This window comes from Phragmites australis, chromosome 11 (assembly GCF_958298935.1).
Source record: "Phragmites australis chromosome 11, lpPhrAust1.1, whole genome shotgun sequence".
Taxonomy (NCBI): domain Eukaryota; kingdom Viridiplantae; phylum Streptophyta; class Magnoliopsida; order Poales; family Poaceae; genus Phragmites; species Phragmites australis.
This window is the reverse complement of record NC_084931.1, coordinates 16,191,678-16,215,640: the sequence shown is the minus strand read 5'-3', so window position 1 is coordinate 16,215,640 and position 23,963 is coordinate 16,191,678. Positions and strand designations below refer to the sequence as shown.

The 23,963-nt window shown below is 41.5% G+C and overlaps 1 protein-coding gene across 1 annotated transcript; it reads right to left on the bottom strand.

The window, feature by feature from the left end:
* Nucleotides 1–5,301: 5,301 nt before the first annotated feature.
* On the bottom strand, nucleotides 5,302–8,826 carry LOC133884504 (protein ACTIVITY OF BC1 COMPLEX KINASE 3, chloroplastic-like). Its single transcript, XM_062323943.1, has 7 exons — nucleotides 8,282–8,826; nucleotides 7,935–8,165; nucleotides 7,199–7,534; nucleotides 6,364–6,919; nucleotides 6,088–6,274; nucleotides 5,612–5,978; nucleotides 5,302–5,524 (listed from the first exon to the last, which is right to left on the bottom strand). The coding sequence occupies exons 1-7, from the start codon at nucleotides 8,771–8,773 to the stop codon at nucleotides 5,411–5,413; spliced, it is 2,283 nt and encodes a 760-aa protein (XP_062179927.1). The 5' UTR covers nucleotides 8,774–8,826; the 3' UTR covers nucleotides 5,302–5,410.
* Nucleotides 8,827–23,963: the final 15,137 nt, after the last annotated feature.

Below are 23,963 nucleotides of genomic sequence, written 5' to 3'. Positions count from 1 at the left end.
AATCGTCTGGCCTGTGACTTGCGACGAGCATGGCACATACATGTAGAAATGACAGAAATGGCAGTTAATCGTGCAATTATCTTTTACTTTTATTCTTTTAAATGTGATTAATTAGGCGTTTGAATCATGCAGTAATATGACATTTATTATTTGGGTTAATAGCATTTTAATGAGATTAAAATTGTCGTTTTCAATCTGCCATAATCGTATGTTTTACCTATTTATAGACCATTACTACTTCATTCTAGCTATAGTGAGAGCCAGAAGACGTCATAGTTGATTTCCTAATTTGCGTGTCCTCATTTTTCTTACTTTTTCTCTCTCACGCGTTGCACTATTGTGTTTTGCTGCCTAGCCTTGTTGTCCTTTCCGATTAGTATGCACCGAGGAGAAAGAAGAGCGAGATCTTCAAAACCAATGCTACTTGAGTGTTGCATAGGGGCAACAATCAGGTTTGTAAGCAGCACTCTATAATCATTCTACCAAATATATACCATGTATAAAAATGATGCACGGTATGATATCTACTTTCAGTAGCAACCTCTATAATCTATGTGCTTAGTGTCTCATTCTACTGTCTACTCCATTCTAATATATGTATCCACCTATTTATTCTTTTCTCCATAGTTCAGAAGACGTCATAACAAATCAGAAATCCAATGGTACAGTAGTTACTCATGCATTGCCAATTTTTTCAATGTTGGGCGCGCCGGTCTCCTAACATCATCTCTAAGGATTCTTTTTTCAGATGAGAATCCCTTTTTTTTCCTTTCAGCGTTCAAATAACTTTACGGTTTCTGTCACGAAGTGATTCCTAAAGTTATTCTTATCATGACGAGATTCTCTCCTTTTCTTTTATGAATTCCTTCAAAAAAAAACTGTTAGAGATAAGAGAAAATAAAAAAGATAAGAATAAGAAGAGAAATAAAATAAAATAAAATATGGTTGGATAGTCTAAGTCTATGATCTTAGATTTCTTAGAAATCCTAAGAAATTCCAGTTCAGCGTCCTTAAATAAATGCATTCCATGTCTTGTCGTTGTTGCGTTTGGTGTAAATGGTCGGATTAGTCCTTTTCGTAAACGGCTCTCTCTGGTCACTGATCTTGTCCGACTCAACAAAACCGCTAGGGCTTTAATTCTACTCCTCCAGTTATAAATAATAGTTTTCAAAATATTTAATTTAAAAATATAAAAATCACATGTATAGATTTATTTGAAAAATATTTTTATAATATTATATTTTTATTAGATATTATAATTATATTTTAATAAAAAATAATAGTTAAAGTTACACGTTAAAGATCGTGAAAAGTAAAAAGCATTGCGTATTTTTAATCAGAGGGAGTATCATGCGTTAGCTACTTTCTTAAAAGCGTAGCTTGTCTGTGGAATTAGAGAGATGTCGTTGGAAAACATTTGAAGAAAGTAAAACTCGTGTCTTCAGCTGTAGCTGCAATTGCTGCCTGTTGATCGCAAGCAACATGACGGTACCGTTACTTTTAATTGGGATGCCGCAGTTGGTTATCGGCCGTATTATTAAATCTCAAGCACAAAAAGACAGCGTGATCAAAATAATTCCACAACAATCCTGCTCTACTTGTAGCTAGTGGGGCTGTTAGCCACGGGACATGGACGTTATACAATGAACTCAAGTCATGGTCTGCGAAATACGATTGCACGCGATGCGGAAACCTGGTAACGTCGCTTTTTCACCGGTACTGTTCTTCAGAAACCGGTCCCTCATAACGCACAGCATATCTGATCGTCAGTGAAGATGGTTGATACTCGAAACGGCAAGAGAAATCGATCAGCTTAAAGAAAAACGCAATACGTGACATGAATTATCCTTGAGAACGAGCTAGCTGTCATTGACTCTTTTGGTGCACGGGTCCATCTGCTGTCAAATACTCAAACAGTACTAGCTTGCATCTTAGCTACCAAACTGATTCATTGAATAAGGATTGATATTCGTGATCTGGCGACAGTTATCTCTTATAATTTAAACGGGTCGCATTCGCTGCTCACCAGCAACGCCAGATAGTTTTTTTATAGCTACCGTCCGTTTGCTATCAGACGGTAAAAAAACGCTGCTGTTTTGGAATCTTCATGTGAGGGTATCTCGTAGGACCCGTCCCACCCGTCTTTGCCTTCCGCATCAGCTTCCTCTTCCTTTCCTTCTCCTTCACCAGCTAGCCCCGCCACCGATCTACAATGCCACATGAACACGCACGACACACGCGCACGTCTCGAAGGCTAACATCACCTCAACACAAAGGCCGGCACAACATAACATGAAGTCGAGGTCACTGTCGTCTTCCTATGGGTGTCATCCACCTCTTCTGTTGCGCATTATCCGGAAGCTACCGATAACCATCTTCACAACATTGCGAGCACCCGCAGAGTGGCGCGAGCAGCACGTCGTCGCCTTCTCCTTGAAACTTGATGGATCTAGTGAGATCCAACAAAATCCGCCTTCGATCTCAATGGATCCGGCCTAGATCTACGAAGATCCAAACTCTAGACGACGGATCTAACAAAATCTACTGACCTTCTTTATGTGCAGCGGTCTAGCGAGCACTCGACCGCCTTCTACTTCGCTTTCAACCACAGCACGGCAAGGAGATCTCTTGTACACGACGCGTGCGGCCGCACCGACGTGTGCCACGATTGAAGATCATGGGCCCCACCAGCGATGGCGAGCCCTCCCCCCTCACTCTCAATCGTGACGGCCAACAAATAATACAATGTAGCTCGTTGTCTTGCCGCGCACTCCACCCTACAAGGCGCCACTAGCAAAGAAGCCATGCACGGCCCCCGCCATGTCCACCTCAGTCGATGTGGGCCCACAGCCATGTGTCGCACAAATGGGTCGTTGGCAACAAGCCGCGGATGCCCCCGCGCCTTCTCGACGCACAAAGCACCGACAAAGCCTCCACTGCATGGCTCCACTACCATTGCCTACCTCACCGGTGCTATGCGCTGCTACCCTGCACACCAACAGTGCCTCCGCCTCCATCACTGCCGCACGAGACATGGGGAAGAGAGTGAAGAGGAGTGAAGACAGGGAGATGAATTGGGCGGCTGTTTTCAGGAAGAACAGAGCTCACCGTGAGCTCGGAGCTCGGTCTTCTTAGCGGAGAGAGAGGAATGGAGAGAATGGTGGCTAGGGTTAGACGATGACTCCTTCTATTCGATCGGATCAGACGTAGGTATGAGTCAACTAGTTTGACGCATGTGGTTAAACCACGTGACAAGGGTAGAGAGAAAAATAAAAGTGGCTAAACAACTCTGAAGCCCAATAAACAATTGGGGCAGCCCAATAACTATTTAGGCTGAAATTTTCAAAAAAGTAACGGAAATAATAAATTTTAATTTTTTTGCATATAAGCCTACTTAGAAAATTCTATTTCCCCACTGTATTTTGGCAACATACCCTTTGAACTTTCAACAAATCAACCCGCAAACCCATTTTTTTTTTTAATGACACTATACTTTTTGGACATTATGTGTAACATGTATTTTTATAGAAAACCCTCAAGTAACTTAGAACTTATGTCAGAATTATCTATGCTTAGTTAATTTTCAGTTCAACTTTCAGTGTTTTATATTAATCTCAAACGTGCAGTTCAGCACTACAATGCGAGTCACGGACCTCACGGGATAAAGATGTCGAGGACGATGCTCTGTGCTCCTTGCATACGCTAATATTTTTAGATGTTTCCACCATTCACGTACTCAGAATTTTTGACCTTGCTACAAACTTTACACAAGAGGGTAACTAGCACTACACATTCCATGTTAGTGAAGACTTTAAAACTTGTAACATATGTATGTATTTTTATATATACACACTTCTTTACCTATACATTTTAAAATGTTAAATTAACAAGAATAATATTCTGCATCCACGACGGGTCATAGGGTGCCGTTGGCGCGCCATTTTTCTAGTAAGGATCGATGCTTCCTAGACTAGTGTGATACACTGTTACGCATACACATATCCAGGTGTGATAGGTTTACTGGGTTAGGACCTATCCAAGCTTTCACAATGCACCCTGGCTGGTTGGCTGCACAGGGGTGATAGCCAGGCCTGGTGCTATGCAAAAGTGGGCTGTTGGCCAAGCTTAGCTAGCACTCCCAACAACGCGAGTTTGCACCGTATTTTTCGTTTATTTCCAGGTCTGCCTCTCGTGCGTGAAGCTATAAGGGGATCGTGACGTGCCCGTCACCTACGGAACCAGCTGGTTTCGTCGATTTCTAGAAGGACGCTTTGCTTCGTATAGATATAGGTCTGTGTGTTTGTGTTGGGTGTGTAGGATAGTGTGTGTTGTTGTGTGTTTGTTTGTTCGAACAGATGCTACATTTGTACCCAGTCGAGAGGTGTCAAAAAAAAAAAAAATCGGTCGTTTCCTCGTGGCCAGGCCAGGTGGAGCACACGTGGCTATCAAACAATCCTTTGCCACCCAACCAAAACATGCTACTAAACACAAACTCTGTCGAGGCGGGCATGTTAACCACCAACCAAACACACCTCTGTTGCATGCGCTCGGCCAGGTTATGGCCGGCCTGCTAAGGTCGGCCTGCTAAGGTCGGCCTGCTAAGGTCATCTCCAAGGGAATCGGCATCAGACCCTATATCCCTATGCCTGCCGAATTTGTTGATTGCAGCTGCTGCGAATCAGCTCCAACAGAATCGGCAAAGTTACTTTTTCAAAGCTACAGGGATACAGGCTGCCACTGGAGTTCGACAAATATGCGAATAAAAAAGGGAGCACGTATCACTGTGCACTGAGTATACGTGTAGGTCTGAAAGAAGGAGTAGAATAATGTAAAGTACGAAATAGAATAGCGGTTGAAAATAAAAAAATAAAAGATATTATAATAATATTAAGAGATACTATAATAGTATTATAAGAGATGAATTTTTAAAGTATCTATTAAAGATAATCTTACCCTAAACCAGGTTAGCCAGTAGCCACCCAACCAATACTCCCACAGGCGTAGCGACATGAAATGGGTCCTGGACTAGTGCGGACGCAGTGCACCTGATGAATCAAACATGCAGAATGAACATATTAGTCCTCTGCCAGGAACATATCAGCAACCACTGTTTGTGGCCAGTGCACCTGATGCAGCAACTCCAAGTAGAAAAAATAGCCCCGAGATGCATCTACAAAACATCTATTTCATCTTTATCCACCATAGATGAAGAAATTAGTTATGTGCCTCTACGATTTGAACCTCATTTTCCTTTCCTAAGGAAAGCATCGTGCAAATTTATGGATCTTTATCCACCATGAATGAAGAAACTAGCTGTATTTTGACTTGTGAGTTATATTTCCTTTCCATTTCCTGTGAAAAGTATCATGTGAATTTACATGCTTCCGTGGGAGCCTATCTACTGAGATGATCAAGGAATAGGTGGAGTCCTGAGAAGCTGCTGCAATAGGCGGGCCGCAAGACGCTGTGTGACGCCTCCTGCGACACGAGAACCCAGAACACGGGCCTCTGGCTCTTGTAGCACCTGAGTATCAAAATTACTCTTCACGTTCAGTCAAAGAATTCTCAGTACCAGTTGAAATGCATACTAAGAAATGAAGCTACAGTCTACCTGTACAATTGGTTGCAAAAGGCTTGGATCAAAGTTATCCGAGGATCTCAAAAGACCCCATATTCTGAAAACCTGGTCTCGGAGCTCAATCATTTGTCCACGTTCAACCTCACTCAGTTTGAAGGGTCCGCCAGGATTGCCATTGGAAATTAATGGCTTCAAAAATTCTGGAGCTGCGTTGAATGAATCAATCAGTGTGCCAATAGTGATGGCTTCTGTCACACGAACTGCTTCTTTCACAACTAGCACACGCAGTTCCTCCCCATCAGGACAAAGTAGAAGTTTTAGAACAGGTTGTAGAGCATCTTTGGCTGCAAACTCTCTATCTTGGCGCCCTTGAACAAGAAGATTTTCAAGCCTATTCCATCTGCAGGGATACAAAAGTTAAACAATACTATTCTGGCAGGATGCGGTTAATTGTATTAAGATCTGACAAAAGGCTGTATAAAATAGTATTCAGAAGAGCAGGTACTAGCCTGAATTTTCCATCCTTGAATAGAAGCTCAATTAAAGCATCTCTGAGATATGGATTGGGATCAGTGAGTAGCCTTTTAGCAAAGTAAGGGTATGAGGCAGCAAGCACCTTAAAATTAGGGTCAGCATAGAGTGCTAAACCTTCCAGTACAGTGAGTGATCGCAGTATCAACGCGTAGTATGCCGGTACTGGATTTGAATAGAGAGACAAGTTTATCAATCTATGACCAAAATTAAGATAACACTAGGAAGAAATATCTGAGAAATGAAAAACTTACCATTAAATGGGTACTGATAGAGAACAGCACCTAACCCATCAACGATTGTCTTGAAGTTCAGCTCACTCACTGTTGCGCTAAGCACATCATCAAAGAAACTTTTGAGAGCAGGCACAATTGGGGAAACATCCACATCAGGTTCCAAAAAATCTAGAGCATAATAATCATGAGCCATCGCTTCGTAGTCCCTATTGACCAAGTGGACAACATGTCCTATAATGGCTACCCTTGCATCCTCTGGTGTTTCACTCATCATGCCAAAATCAAGAAAAGCCAGCTTCCCCTCAGGTGTGGCCAATATATTACCAGGATGAGGGTCAGCATGAAAGTAACCATACTCCAGAAGCTGCCTCAAGCTACACTGGATACCAATGTTCACCAAATCCAGAACCTTCAATCCTTGACTTTCAATAGCTGCCTGCTGGTTTAATTTTACACCCTCAATCCACTCCATTGTAAGAACCTTTGCACTTGTGTAATCCCAAAATATATCAGGCACCAATATATCTTGCTTATCAGCATATAACTTTTTAAATCTTCTTGCATTTTGGCCTTCCTACATTCCACATTGTTACTAACATTCAATCATTAATAAAAACCATTAGACGAACAAAGGAGGAACCACTGGGCACTAGTAAATGGATATCGGTCAATAGGGATTACTTTTATCTTCTGGTTAAGCAACCGAGAATTTTAGTTTTTCTCTTAATTTTATTTTATCCTAATTTCATTATAAACAAATCAGTATGAAAGAAGGTGACAATATCCTGAACGCTGAAGAGAGGGATAACATAATGTAAGCAAAGAAGTTCACACAAGGACAAGAAAAATGTACCTGGACATAATTAAGCTCTTGGAAAACTCTTCGAGCAAATTCGTCCATGAGGGCAACAACATCGCTGGTTACAATATCGACATACTTATTTATTAAGAAGCCAACACCCCTGAGTAGATAAAAATCAAGCCCTATGGCATCCTCAATATCGGGTCTTTGCACCTTGACAGCTACCAGCTTCCCGGAGTATTTCAACCGTGCCTTATAAACCTGACCTAAACTTGCAGCTGCAATTGGTGAAGGTGATATTGCCGAGTAGATCGAATCGAGTGGGAAGCCAAGTTCTCTCTCGATACACACAAATGCCTCTTCATCAGGAAACGTGGGTAGAGAATCCTGCAAGATAGCGAAGTTTCAACAGTTAGGAGGGACCTCAAATTTACAATAGAAGTAACTTCCCAAATTAGAATGACACATCCTCAATTGGTAAACTCTAGCTGATGGAATTGACTCCCTCCAAAGCAATTACCTGTTTTGTTTGTAACTAACTATCCATCCCCTCTAGAAACCATAAGCATCACATGATAGGAGAACCACTAGACACCAGTAAATGGATGTTGAATGAATCACAATTCACTACGAAATTGGGTCTAGCGATGCTCTACTTTAACTAAAACCAGCTCTACTAGCATAATGTTGATACGTCATGATTCAAGCATCGATAGTGCTATCCTGGAATGAACTTAACAGTTAGAGATTGCCCAGGCAAGAAAGCCAAGAATGCGCAACGACGCACCTGCAACTCGGCGAGCTCCTCGAGGTACTCGGGCGGACATAGGTCGGGGCGTGTGGACAGCCCCTGCCCAATCTTGACGAAGGTCGGACCGAGCCTAGTGAGGATGGTCCGCAGCTCCACCGCCCGCGTGCGCCTCTTCGCCGAGGACGAATCCCCGCTCCGCTCGTCCAGCAGCACCTTCAGCCCGAACGCCACCAGCTTGGACAGCACCTCCGCCGCCCTCAGCGCCACCTGAATGATTACACAGCAGCAGTCCACACCACAAGTCAAAATTGGAGCACCGAAGTTGCCGAGCAGAGCTAGCGTAAGGCTCAGAAGGGCTGGGGGTTCGAGTCCAGGGCGCGTGCCTTGAAGGGGCGGGAGCCGTAGCGGGAGGCGAGGAGCTCGGGGCTGTAGACGGTGGCGCCGGCGGCGCGGGTCATGGCGCGGGCCTCGGCCTGCAGGTTCTCGGCACGGTCGCGAGCGAAGGAGGCGGGCACGGGGGGTCTGGCAGCGGCGGCAGCGCCGTTAGCGGATGCAGGAGGAGACGCGCGGGGCGAGAGCTGGATGGAGAGGTCGGGGGACGGGGGCGCAGCGGTGGACGCGGCGCGGAGGAGGGAAGGGGCGCGGCGGCGGCGAGGGGTGAGACGGCGAGGGGGAGAGGGGAGGGAGAAGGAGGAGACGGCGGCCGCAGCCATGGCCGCGGCCGGAGGAGGTTGTGGAGGTGGGGGAGTAAGAGCTTGGGGTGAGCGTGCGCGTCGACAGCGCGAGGCGAGTTTTCTTACATTTTGGTGCTTGGTTTGGCTGTTTCTCGGGGAGATTTGATGTGCGCCACAGGCAGCGCGAGGAGGCGGCAGCATCCACGCCCACGGCACCGGTAGGAGCAGCAGCACGACTTCCTTCCCTCTGGTTTCCGGATGCAGCCGGAATGAACCAGGCCGACTCCAGCGGGATCGGTAAAACCAGGCCGCGTCACTGTACCGATGTTTTTCTTCTCCTTCCGTCCCGCATCTTTCTCCACCAGAAGCGGCATCGGCTGCTACAGGGTACTATATGAATGCGAACGGAAGGAGCAGTGGTAAACTTGCGGATCGAAAAAAAGCTATAGAGATTGATTGTGAACTCGAAGAGAGAAGGAGAGTAAGGCTACCTTCAATAGCTATCTTAAATTTTCATCTTTAAAAACACTATTACAGTATCATCTATCACTATTACAGTATCCCTTATTTTTTCATCTCCAGCAGTTACATATTTCCTATCTTTTACTCTCTTTTTCTCTCTCTGAGCCCCTCTGTCAGCCTCTATAAACAGTGCGCTACAGTACTGCTACAGTACTGCTACAGTACCGGATACTTTTCTGTCTCTGGACCCACTGTCAGTCCTGTGATCAGTGTACTACAGTACTTATACAGTGAGCTACAGGATGCGTGATTCTACAGTAGTCCGCAAAAATGCAGACCCGCCCTCTGTCTGCAACACTGTAGCGTCACTGTTTTGCACTATAGCACTGGATGCGGTATCTGCTGGAGTGCAATTTCCGGTGCTACAGTACTTGCGGAGTACTGTAGCACTGGATGCTGAGTCTAGCTTAGCCGAGTCTAGCTTAGGGGCTGTTTGGTGGAGCTTTTAGAGTTGATTTCTGGCTGGAATCAGGGGAGCTTTGCCAAACAGCAGAATCAAGCTTTAGCTCTCCGGCTGAAATCCGTGGGAGTGATTCTCTGATTCTGCTGATTCTGGGGAGCTGAAAAAAGTAGCTTCTCCTGATTCCGATTCTGTTGAGAATCATTTTCTCTGACAAATTTTTTTTAGAGAATCACTTTCAGCCACAGAATCACTCCCACCACAGAATCAGGGCTTTGAAAAGCTCTACCAAACAGGCCCTTAGCTTGGCTGGGCAAACTAGCTCGTTTGAGCTAACTCAGGCTTGCTGTGTTGTGGCATCTGGTTCTGTCAAGCTAGGGAGAAAGTTATGCATCGATCGTTCTGCCAGCATTGACTCTTGCGGACGGGAGCGAGCCGTTTTGGCTCTCCTCGGCGGGCGAGATTTTTCTAGCCCATGCAAGTCACTTTGCCCCTAAAAGCTAGGAGTTTTTAGCAGTTCCAAATACGAAACATGGCTAAGCAAGACAAGATTTTTTCTAGCCGGAGATCCAAATACATCCTAATAAAAGATATAAGATAGTTATTGAAGATAAAATAAAATATGTGATGCTATAATAATGTTAGAGGATGTTGTAATAATATTATAGGAGATGAATTTTTAAGTATCGGTTGGAGATTGCCCGTTGGAGATTGCCTAATGATGAGTTTGGTTCGATTTTTCTGGCTAAATTAGAAGGTTAATCAAACAGTCTAGCAGTTGAGTTGATATTTGAAAAGCAGGATTCTAAGGAAATTGATTAAAAGTTGAGAAACTGATTAAGAAAATATTTTCTAATTTTTTAGCTAAAATTTTATTGCAAAAGCTAATAGCCAGAAGTTAGAAAAGTAGGTTTTCAACCAAAAGATAAAAAGCTTCAGCCCAACCAAGTATGGCTTAATTCTCAAGTCTTACTGCACAGGAACATCTCGACACCCTCAAAATGTTCATCACATTTTTTTCCTTGCACAAAATATTTTTCTCTGGGCAATTTGCACATTTGCCATTGGTTCCTTTTGGTTCGACATTTTTTTTAGATAAAAGAAGTTTTTATTTCAACTTCTGCAAAAGGTTTGCACCTAACCAAGTTCTTGCCAAAGGTGGTAAAGGAAATGCCAACAAATAGCATTGAGTCATACGCTCAAAATATGAGAGGAAATACATTAAAGACATAACCTATTAGTAAATATTCATCCATATTTAACGAATATCTCCATAATTATCATTTTCAAGATGCATCATGCCTATCTCATCCTCACTCTCGCATCTTCCTTTTGAAGCGAGAACTAAAAATGGATCCAATACGTCCCTGAATATTACATGCATGTAAAATTATGATTGAATAGAAGGCCTCGTTGCAAATGAACCACTGAATTGCGAGAACGTTAGCCATTGGTAACCCCGTCAACTGACCTTCAAATACTGCCCCTCTTTCGCTGCTTTGCCACATTGGGAGCCACCCAACGTCTGTTTGTCCCAACTCGCAAGTAGGATTCACAAATTCTAACGATATTCGTGAATATCTACGAATATCGACCAATTTGAGCTCAGTCGCATTGCGAAAACCTACGCTTATTGGTCAAATATGAATTTAAATTCAAAAAATTTACAAATTTTGGCAAAATTCTCATCGAATTCTTTGAATTTTGATCAATATTCGCGATATTCGAAGAATATGCTACGGAACACATTTCGGTGCTCAAACGTATTTGTGAATCCTGCTCCCAAGTGCGCCACCGATGGAACATGCTCATGCTCCTGCAAGGGGAGGCGGAGGACTAATTATTATGAATAATAGTGATTTTTACTAGATTTTTATGGGTGATCTTGAAGCCCTAAGAATTCATGAAAAATGGAAAACTGTCAGTTTTGATGAATTTTAATTTAAATTTAGATCAATATTTTTTAGTCAAATCAGTTAAAAAGGATTGCTTATGAAATATAGTTTCACCATGAAAATCGGCACAAAAAATTTGAATTGGTTGAGGGAGTTTAGGACAGGAGAGAGGAGAGAGGGAGAGTAATATCCTTCTAAGTTCTCTTCACCCGACCCCACCTGTACGGTGGCTCTTTCCACCTCCCGACCGGGCGCAGGACAACGCCGACACACGGTCGAGCTTGGCTGCCACGCCCTGGATGTCGTCTAGCACCGTTAGCCGCCGTGCCCTGCTCCTCCTGGAGCATGTCGACGCCATTGCCGTTCCCTATCAAGAACGGCCCCAAAACCGGCTCCTCCTCCCTCTGTTCTCTCTTTCTCCCTCCCCCCCCCCCCACCCAAACCGAGCAGCAGCAGCCCTTCTTTGCTCGCGTCGCCGTCGCTTGGAGCCGCAAGAGGTGGCCGCCTCCTCACGCCAGCACGCCACCTCCCCGCCGGAGAACCGAGCCGAGGACGAGCTTGCCGTCGTCCACCTCCATTGCCGGCTGAGCTCCACTCCGCCAAAGACCATGAAAGACCTCTCCGCTCTGGCCCCTCCTCGGCCCAGCCAGCACCACAAAGAGGTCGCCTGCGAGCAGGTGGGCCTCATGCGCCGCTCCTTCTCTTCCCTCTCTCGTTGCCGCGCGCCGCTGCCGTGGCGAACGCCGCCAAGCCGTCATTGCCTCCATCGAGCTCGCTCCCGCCACAGCCGAGCCATGCATGTGACCTAGATCGACTCCTCATGTCGAGACAAAGCCATAGGTGCAAGCCCCGTAGCCAACCGTCGCTGGAATCGCCGCCGGCGAACTCGAAACCCCAACGGTCTAAACGCTGCATAGCACAATCCGACCGCTGGCATTTTCCAACCGGAGTCACGTTCCGAGAGGTCTGACGACCGGGCTCGGTCTAACCGCCGGTATCTAGCCGTTTGTTTTTGGACAAATTATAAATAGGAAAATCTTTGATACAAATAAGTAAATAAGTATAAATATACAAACAACATATATCATCTGTCCTATCTCTATCTAAAGGCTACGATCATCCTACCAGTAAAGTGTTAATTTGTAGAAAATCCCCCGTGCGGATACAAAATATCGTAAAATAACTCATACACCGATAAGACGATGTGATCAACTGTAGTCTTCGGATGAGAATTGAGCGGATTACATTAATTGTTTGCATGTTTACACTCATTTGCTATTTTGCACCAAAGATTTCCCCACTATAAATTGCAGAAAAGCTTAGTTGTTACATTTATAAATTGGCTGAAATATAAAATTCATAGAAAATTGAATATTACTCCAACAATTATAAATCCAATTGTATTAGCTTTATAATTTGTTATCTACATGTTAAAAATGCTAGAACTCATGAAAATGCTTCTGGAATTTATATAATTGGTTAAATGTTGTGAAACTTATTTAATTCATAGTTAATTCATGTGATATCCTAAAATTGTGAAACTAATTATGTTAATATTATATTGACTCATGCTATCTGAGAAAAATACCTGTTCGCAATATACCTGTTTAACCTACTTTAAATGGCTAAGTTTAGTTAAGCATGTTTAACTTGTGAAATACATATAGAAATTAATACAATTCCAATTAATGTGATTCTACTTCTTAAAATCTTATTTAGAGATAATCTACACATTAAAAATGATTCCAAGAATGAAAAGCTATTCTGAACATGAGATAAATTTGAATTTAAGCTATAAATTGTCCCTTTTGGACATACCTAAAGTAAAATATTTATACCATGAGCATATGAACTCTAATTTTTGTAATTCTTGTGCATTGCATTCATAACATTGTGCACTATATGTCCACCAAATTTCATGAAGTTTGAAGCATATATTATGGCATTTCTTTCATACCGATTGCAATGCACATGTTATGTTCTTTAGAAATCGATGAATCAGAAAGTGACGTGGGTATTCCTAAGGTTGAACCTGAGGTGGCATTTGAGGGTGAAGCACATGTTGGGTATAAAACTCTTATAATTAACATGAAGGCTAGGAAAATAGGATCAAACACTCATCCTTAGCAGAAGCACGGAAGTACCAGAACCTGGAGATGCTGACTTGATCGGAGTAGAGATGCGATGAAGGTGTTCTGTTGATGGAGATCGTCCCCGGTGTGAGGTCGTTGGTCGTGTTGATGAAGAGGTAGCCAACTTGAATAGTATCGCTGGTGTCTAGGTGCAGTTGTGGCGGTGGCGGTCTTCGCCTCGCTATTGTATCCCGATGATCGTATTAGGGTTATGTGTGTTCGGCGTAGCTAAGCCTCATCGGAACCCTCCCTTTTATATTGCACAAGGCAAGACGGGACCACAACCAAAATGTTGGTTCTCTTCCGATCAAAGCGCTAGACGAGGCTATCGTACATCCTTAGGACTCGGCAGGTAGTTAGGATTTTTTGACGTTAGACTGAGATCAATCCAACATTCTCCTCTATGATCATAAGTTTAACATCATAAGCCCACTCTTAATGAAACAACACACCAAGAAAAAGTGTTACAACGGCTAATAAAATACCACTGAAATCCAAATACCTATAGCGGACTATTTCATCTCGAAATGGATATTCGTTATGCTTAATGAGAGTTGGTTTGCTTTATGGTTCTCTTATCTAGAATTATAGGCTTTCTAATAACCCCATACCGACAACATGATCACAAAAGATGTGGGATGGTAAGCCTTTAGTGAGCGGCTCTGTAAGCATTGTGATATGCACTTGATATGCGGATGGGTGTCCCGATATTTCGATGAGAAACACAAATCGGTTTGGTGGAGACGACTTTGATGATCCAGCTACACTCGTACGATGATGAAGCGTCTTGGCAATCGCTAAACCAACTCTAGAGGTTACTGATCTTACTGTAGGCATGATCAACCTGAACACGAAGTTCTTATCCCTGCAAGAAACCGAAGAACAAGTTAGAATAATTGAAGGCAATATGAAATTGTGAACATAGATGAAGAACATATATTGATATGATGGAGTTTTACAAAAGTAGTCAACTAAGTGGTCACAATACACAACTAGAGATAATGCTATTTGGCCCTAGGCAGAACTATGCTTCAACAAAACTCAAACTATTTTGGCCGCACCTGGCCACTATTTAAGAGTGTGCAAGCCCCCTAGACGTTACAAAACACACTAGGAAACAAAAACCAACTCTATATCTGTTATAATGTTGACTCATTTTGAGGTTTCCAAGTTGCTCCCTAGGAATCTGTTGATGGGGTTGAATCTGTTGGAAAGATCATGACATAATCTTTTCAACCTGTGGTTAAACACTTTGATTGAACTTTGTATGATAAAGATATCTTCCTTTTGTTGCACAGCTATTTATTGAATCCGAAATGAATTTAGAGTTTGAGTAGTAATTGCCTTGGATCCTAACTAGCTTGTCCTACTCGGGATTCCAACCTTTCCATAGTAGAAGAATGAGTAGGAACTTGACTTGAAGTCTGATAAGCTTCAACAAGATCCTGACAAGTTCTAACAAAGTTTGACTCGAGCTATCCTCTCATATTTCTGATTAACAAGACATCACAAGAATTATTTAGTAGCATCCTACTCTCATAAGTATGGTTATGAACATAGAGGAACGAGCTCACCTCATGATTTAATTGACCTGCATGAGCTCGTATCATAGGACCTTGCAATGGTGCAACAACAACTGATTCTGGAAGATTAGTTATAGTGTGCGTATATGCAATAGTGATGTCCTCATCATCCTCCACTTATTGAAAACAAAACCATCCTCAGCTTTCCATAAGCTGAAAATATGCTAGCAACAAAGACATTGTGTATGTATGGTATATGTATTTATCATCGGTTTTAACACACCTTCTATGTTGCGCAATTAGGATCATAAAACGGAAGTATGTGTAGATCCAAATTTTCAAAACATAATTCAACTTGTAACTATTTTTGCAAATATAAGCAAAGTATTCATAATCATCTTTGTCCTTATGCAAGCAAGTAATAGAATCATAAATGGGTAGTAAGGGACTGGGCACATCAGTGTATAAGGCAGAACAAGCATGGTCGCAAAGTATGATTTTCATGGTACAAGTATCATATGTTACAAACAAATAAAATTTGCAATGTGCATGGTGCTAAACATAGCTCGTTTCAATTCAACAAAATCGTCACAAGTGATGCATAGTCCGTCAACAAGAAACTCATTCTCTACACCATAATCTCTAATCAAATAAAATTTATAAGCAATGACATAGGTACTGGTCAAAAATCTCAAACATGGGATTTCACAAATTTTCTTCATAGCATGTGACAAGGTTATAGGTAGATCCAGCACAAAGTAACACAAAAAAGTAGTAGTGAAAATTTTCACTAAAACTTCATTATGTCTAACCAATTGCACATGATCCAAATCACATTGATCTATCCTATCAACTAGTTCGTTCAAAATAGCAGGCAATTCATTCATATTAGTATGTGGTGCACCTAAATTAGCATCTAAATCAATTATTTCACATGTTGCACACAAGTCAATAGGTATATGATCAATGTAAGCACATGAGATACTTGTTTCAGGAATAAAATCAACCATAACATCAATGGCACGAAAATTAGACAATTGTTGTTATCATGATCACACTCACATGGATTAAATTCAAAATCATTTATATTACCTTTCAATCTGGTATTAGATAACATTGAATCTTCATCAATCTGGTTTTCAATCTTGCAAGCGAGCATAAACAAATGAGAGAGTGAATTATATGTTTTATGAGTAAGCCTATCCTGAATTTCTGCATTAAGACCGTTTAATTTTTTTTTTCTGTAGCTTCAACATGTTCCTCTATGCCAATCCGCCTCAAACAAGTTTTTAAATCACGGTAGTATTTATTTACATCCTACTATCTTGTTTTAAGCTTTTCAATTTGGTTACCATATAAGTAGCATGATATTTAGGAACAAAATCTTCACTCAAAAGTTGTTCCATACTTCCAATACATTAATGCTTTATCGGTTAAAACACTAGCAGCAACTCTAATTGGACATTAATTAGCACTGATTGAATCCAATTTTGGTTCAGATTAACACTAATTGAGCTATCAAGAGTCAATTAAGATATGAATTGACCCAAAACTCGAGTGTATGAACATATCAGTGACCTACTTGCATTTACTCGAGCCTAATTTGATCTTGAAAACACATAATTGATAACTAATTCATCTAAGTTGATCACAATTAGGACTAATTGATCATTAATAGCATCATTCAGACACAATCTAACATAATTGAACCTAATTGGGTTTGATTAAGGGCTAACTAGGCTTTGATGCCAAATGTTAGGTATAAAACTCTTCTAATTAATAAGAAGGCTAGCCCTAGGATCAAACACTCATCCTTAGCGTACGCGTGAAAGTACCGGAACCTAGAGATGCCATTAGCTCTTGACTTGATCGGAGTATAGATGCCAGTGAAGGTGTTCTATTGATGAAGATCATCCCCGACGTGAGGTCATTGGTCGTGTTGATGAAGAGGTAGCCGGCTTGAGTAGTATCGTTGGCATCCAGGTGCAGCTGTGGTGGCGGCGGTCTTCGCCTCGCTACTGTGCCTTCATGATCGTATTAGGGTTATGTGTGTTTGGCGTAGCTAAGCCTTATGGGAACCCTCCCTTTTACATTGCATGGGGCGAGATGGGACCACAACAAAAACATTGGTTCGCTTCCGATCAAAGAGCCAGGCAAGGCTATCATGCCTCCTTAGGACTTGGTAGGTAGTTAGGAATTTTCTTTTACGTTAGATCGAGATCAATTCAACAACAGCAACTTAATGCAAGCATCTATCATGTTGCTCCCTTATTTTTGTGAATATTCAAGTGATCAAAATGGCTATTATGTATGTATGTATGTCCTAGTTGCATGTGTCCATGAGTACATATCGGGTTGCCAATGGGTAGAACCTATTTGAATGCATGATCAATTCATTATTTATTGCTTTTATCTATTCCTTGCAGCATGAGAATGATGGGGTAGGAGTCTTGGAATAAATTGGTCATAAATTGTGCTTAGCCATACTTAGCTAAATGGTAGAAAGCAAGCGATGGAAAGTCAACGTCGTTCACGCGACATAGGATGTCACTTGGTATCATGGTTATGTTTAGTTCAATAATACCGGTGAATGTTGGATTACGAGACTCGAGTAGGTAGGGGTGTTCGTGAATGGAGTCTTGAACATCATAGCTTCGCGTGACATCAATGTTTTTATGCAATGATGTCAACTTGTTATTTCCTTGCTATTTCATACCAAATGCATACTCCTTGGAGTTAGAATATATATATATATATATATATATATATATATATATATATATATATATATATATATATATACTCATTCTAAGATACTCCAATGTGAATTACATAAAAAATTGAAAATAATTCCATCAATTTTAATAGATTTTGATAATACCTTCATATTTGTACATAAAATATAATATACTCAAAAAAAATATGTACAAACCACCTACAAAAGTATACATATCACTTGGATGATCTTATATACTCACATGCTCCATGTACATATCATTTATCATATGAGATATTTCCTATATTATGAGATACGTATATGAGAGTACATACTCCTGGGAGTACCAAATATTATTCATATATATATATACATATATATATATACATATATATACATATATATATACATATATATGTGTGTGTGTGTGTGTGTGTGTGTGTGTGTGTGTGTGTGTGTGTGTGTGTGTGTGTGTGTGTGTGTGTGTGTGTGTGTGTGTGTGTGTGTGTGTGTGTGTGTGTGTGTGTGTGTAAGTCCTACCTTCGTACTCACGGTGTTATATTTGAGTTTTTGCATGTGATGAGGAAACTGTATTTGCCTACTTTTGCCCCGTTGATGACAACGAAGGGCAATAGTAGTGACTGCCCGATAGAAGTTAACCCCGGTGGTGCTCTTGGGATAAGCATCATTGATGACGACGAAGGGCAATATTAATGACTACCCGATAGAAGTTAATCCCGTTGGTGCTCTTGGGCCAAGTATCATTGGTTTTCTGTTTACTTTTGTAATGTTATCCGCTATGCATTACATGATCATGTGCTAGAAATAAAACTTGTTGTGCAATATAAGATTTTAATCAAGTTGAGAGCTCAAACTTGTCATGGACAACTCTCATGTTAATTTCTGAATCTGCACTTGAACTTGTAATCTTATAATGTTAATCAAGACTCGTAATATATCCTAAAATTTGCTCTCTATTTACATCATGTGATGAGGTTATGTTGTGACGATATACATGTTGATCCTGGGCTCGTTCTGTGATGTTTTTATTTCAATCAAGTATGTGCATGTGAGTTGCCATCTTTTGTTAAGGATTAACATTTGTCTTACCTCGATGAGAATATGTTAGCCTTCAACCGAATTGGACAAGCGGCTGCTCAGTTGAACCGAGGACAATTTGGTTGGCTCTACATAGGAGCAACAGTGAGCGGGCTAGGGTCAGAGGAGGTAGTGACCATTGATGGGCAAAACAAGCTGCACAATACGTTAGGTTGGGTCCACCTCATATGTTGCCACCTTGTCCTTCACAGCTCATCCTTAATCAACTGAAGAAAGGATGTTGAACGTAACGCTGAAGGCTCCTGGACTCTGCTGTCATCGATGGAGGGAAGAATATGAGAAGTAGGAAAAGGCTCAAGATAGGTGATGAAGAGGAAATGGGTTACTTTTGTCATTTATGTCTGTCGTGCTATTTTGGTCTATTTCTTTTACTTTCATGAAGAAAAGTAGGGGTTGCTTGAGTCAAAGTAGTGGCAGACATAATCCACCTGAGCACAGTTCAATGGCAAATTTACATTTAGTTTTGTTTACTAAAAAATCTCATATTGGAGATCAAACAACTGGCAAAATATGAGATTATTTCTTATTTTTTTAATCAGAGTCTTAAAACATAAGGAAGGCTTTGCTTCTGAACTTCTATGACAACAACAATTAGGAATGTTAGAGTATATCCGACTGCTATGGTAGAATATGATTTGTTAGGATTGATTGTAATCTCTTTGATACAATTTGGTTCTATCTCTAGAATTGTCTTGCGATCTAAGTCATGTACTCTATATAAATATGCCCACAAGACTTAATACAACCCATCCATTATAGTATTGAAAGAATCTAATGGCCCTAGAGGGGGGTGAATAGGGTACTAATAAAAAACTAAACCAACTACCGATTTCTAGAACAAGGAGCAATTTTACCCTAGAATGTATAAAAGCAACTAGACGGCCTAGCAAGCTAGAAAGATAAGTGTAACACCCTGATTTTCAGATTTCTTAAATTTCTAAAATTTTCTAAGATTATTAAATAGCTTCAACAATAGTATAGGTTTAAAACCTATTTTCATAAACAATCAATCAATATAGGTTATTATTTTGTGTGCATTGCATGCTGAGTTTTGCTAGGAGCTAGGTAAATGTATTAGAGTTCTTTTTCTTTTTAGCGTTTTGAGTGAAAAAGATTTTAAAAAGATTTTTACAAAATTCAGTAGTGAATAAGTTAAGGATCTTAATGGTTGGAATTCAAAATCTTTGAATTCATCATCTATTCAATCCTTGATTATACCTAATCCTTTTCTAGTTCAATTCAATTCAAATCTTATCTAAATCCTTGTTTAAAGCCAATCTCTTCTCTTTCTCAAATTCTACCCAAATCCAAATTCAAATTCCTTATCTACTCATATTTTTGTTCAACCTCATCGTTTTCGTTTATCTTAAATTCAGTCCAAACTCAATTCAAATTCAAACCCTATTCAAATTTCTTTGCAAAAATTTCTTTTCTAAACCCTAGATATACCTAAAGTATCTTTGGGCTTAATCTTGCTCAAGTCTAAACCCTTAGCCAAGTCTTGTAGATGGCCCAACAAAGGATCCACGAAATCTGTAAATTTTTGCGGAGTCCTATACAGCCCCATCTTCCCATAAAGTTTCAGAGTTCAAAACGGCCTCAAATGCAAATCTTGAAAATACCAAAGCTGTAGGTCTCGTCGAGAGCTTCGATTTGAACCTATGGAAGTACTCTTTTGGATAATCAAGGTTGGAGTTATGGTCCAGAAATCAGTGTTGCGCAGATAAGTTTGAGTTCAAATAGTTTATATTGTGATGCATTTTTGGAAATTACGATGATGTTTTCAGAAGTTTCAATGACTACCAAAGTTGTAGATCTTTTCGATTACTACAATTTAGAATTAAGAAACGTTCAATTTGAAGTCCGGAAGATAGAGATATCATCCTCGGAATAGAGAGCTGCGAAAAAGAAAATCGTAACCGACTCGAACTCGAATCCGATTGATGTTTGGTTTGGACTCACCTCAACCAGCCGCCCCTCATCCTATAAATATGAGTTGCATGCCCTCTCCTACCCCTATCCCATGCCCCCAAAGCCTAGAAGTCGCTGCTGCCTTGTTCGTGCGTCGCCGGAGTGCCGCCGTTCACCGGAGCCGCAGCCACCGCCGCCTGTGATGCGCTACGTCGTCTTCTCCGTGAATCCTCCTTCCTTGACCATCAAAGCAAGGTGAGGAACCCTTCTTCTCCTCCCTTACTATTGCTTTAGCATCATATTAAGTCCCTAGCCAAGCCCGAGCCACGGCCAAAACCCGATCTACGCTGCCACGGTCGTCGCGGTCGCGGACAGCCGCATTGTAGCCGATTAGCATCGACGTTCCCAGCCAACTAGTGCACCGTTTGCCATGAACTTTCACCAGCACATGTCCCACGATGTTCCCCACACCCTTACCAACCGGTTCGGCCAGCAAAGCAGCCAAACAACCGTAATCAAGGTTGACATACCCACTGTCCGTTTTCTAGAAGCATTTTGCGCGAGCACCGGATTTGCATTCGTGTTCCCCGTCAATCTGAAAGCCGTATGGATGCACCTAACCACGTCACGACGTGTCCCATGGAGTCTTCTATGTGACCCTAGAAGCCCATCCACGTTTGTGCGGCGACACAACCAGGACGCCATTGTCAACCACAGCACGTCACAACCATCACCCGTCTCATCTATGCTAATTGTTGTTCCTCTCAGTGGATGATCTACCCAAAACTATGCTATAGCATTGTGTTCCCGAGATATATGAACGTCTCTATTCAAACGGTTTCTCAAATTTCATAGCCAATCTCCTGGAGCGCGAGTGTCTTCGTTCCTACATTTGTTCGCGGTCACCACCAAACCTAGAAGCAGTCATAGCTGTTTTGCCGCTACCTTGGATGACCCCTTCCAAAACCAACCATGCCGCTGAGTTAGTCTTTTCGCGTTCTACACCTGCTTCTCTCGTTTCACTGAAATACCACTGAAGCCCAACATCGATGTTAGTGGCCACGTGCCCGATCGCTGTCTTCGATGAGACCTGAACCACCACTGCTACATAGAGTCACATGTAGTAACCTTAACCTATAAGTGCAGCCTTTGGCCTTTTTAATCCATCATAGGTGGTTGATACTAGACCTCAGCGTATCCCTTCTTTAATCTAAGATGTTACTTGCATAGCATGCCAAGTCAGCGCCACATCTTTCTCCTTAGCCTAGTCAGCGAAGTCTGGTCTGCCCTACACTTCTTGAATCTTGCGCAATGATGTTGTCAAGTCTGACACAGTAATTGTGCAATAAAGCTTTTCCCATAGAAAGATAACTCCAATAAACTAGTCTTTCCTTTTCAGTCTTATCCATCTCCCGAAAGCTGTTCTCTTTTCATCTTAATTCCGATTTAGGCGATTCTTGCGTCTAAATATTTCTAAAATCATCCCTATCCAAATATAGTATTTTTAAAGTTTTTTGATGATATTTGGTATGTTGTTCTTAGTGTTTTTCTTTGTGTTGTTTGTCCGTAATTCTCATCATTAGTCGATAACGTTCCGGAACAGTTCGAGGGACTTCAAGACCAAGATTTCGACAACACTGAGCAGTACTGGATAAAAGGCAAGTGTCCTTGATCATCTCGAATCTATGATTTAAACTGTTTTTTTTTACAAAATTGCATGCAGTGTGTGTTAATATGATGGGTAGTCACTTATGTTGGGGTTTTCCCTAGATTTTCCCTTATCATCCCTTGGAACCTAGATGCTTTATGGTTAGGTATCTTTGGTGGGTAGATTGCTTAGCCATGCTTTTGGGATATTGAGAAGTGTTATATACTTGATTAATGAACTTATGCAACAATGGTCGTTTATGTGTTAATGGTCTAGTAACATGGAACCTTAGGCCTTGAGCAAAGTGATTTTGATGGTTGTCATGATTATGATGTTGGTTTAGTGTTTGCTCAAGTGACCTAAGTAAGGACCTGTTCATGGAGCGACAATCCAAGAAATATCGTACCAACCATGAGACTTGGTATGGGACATGCCTAGCCTATTAATTAGTGGATTCCAGATTTGTGCGTGCCAAATGGAAGAGTGGATGCGTGGGGACGGCAAAGGCCAGAACCATTTAGTTAGTGGTATGATATGTGTAGTGGAAGGGAAGGGTGAAAACTTTCTGGAGCTACAAGGCACAAAAGGGGGCTTCTAGGTGGTGTGAATGCTACTTTGACGGCGGTGAAACCTAACGGGTATACACATACTAGACGAAACTTTGTAACGGCTTTGAAGTGACTTTCCGAGCGACACACCGCTGGCGTGTGTTAAGTGTCTAGCTAACACGGCAACATGGAAATCATAACTTGTGGGAAAAACTGGACAACCTCTGCAGAGTGTAAAAACTGTTATAACAGCCGTGCTCACGGTTATGAGAGACTTGGATCCTCATATGATTAGTGGGTTGTGGTTATGAGTTTGGTTGTGGTAATGAGTTTGGTTGTGGTTATGGTTCTAGTACAGGGAGTACTAGATGGTTGTGGTTCTGGTTCTGGTACAAGGAGTACTAGATGGTTGTGGTTATGGTTCTGGTACATAGAGTACTAGATGGTTGTGGTTTTGATTATAGTACAGAGAGTACTAGACGGTTATGGTATGAAAGATGGGGAGCCTTGTATGCTGGATGTTTGACTGTATGGGTTACATTCACTTAATAATTGTTTAATGCCTTTTGAGTCCGAATATGTTTTCATTACTCGTATTTACGCAAATATACCATGTGTTAGCCTATTCTTGATATAAGCCTGCATATCATTATCTTTTACACACTTGCTGAGCACGTCATGTGCTCACACTTGCTATTTTTCCTATACCATGCCACATGTGTATTGCTGCTCACTGAGTGAAGATGTTGAAGATTATCAAGACGAGGTTGTGACATTCTAGGTGCGTGTCTCCCGGTTGGTTGCCTGCGGTGTTGTTGGGCATCAGTGCTTCTGTTCCGCTGCAGATATCTTCATAGAAGACAATATATGTCAATTGCTGTAAGAGTTTAACGTTTATTTAATAAAAGTATTGCTTTTCTTACTTCACATGTGACGTCCTTATATGTGTTGAACATCCTGGGCACACATAAGCCGCA

Excerpts from the sequence above, each read along its gene's own strand:
- LOC133884504 (XM_062323943.1), bottom strand. The coding sequence starts at position 8,773 with ATGCTGCCGCCTCCTCGCGCTGCCTGTGGCGCACATCAAATCTCCCCG. Across the intron at positions 8,166-8,281 it reads ACGGCTCCCGCCCCTTCAAG|GTGGCGCTGAGGGCGGCGGA; the intron begins GCACGCGCCCTG and ends GTAATCATTCAG. Across the intron at positions 7,535-7,934 it reads AGGAGCTCGCCGAGTTGCAG|GATTCTCTACCCACGTTTCC; the intron begins GTGCGTCGTTGC and ends GCTATCTTGCAG.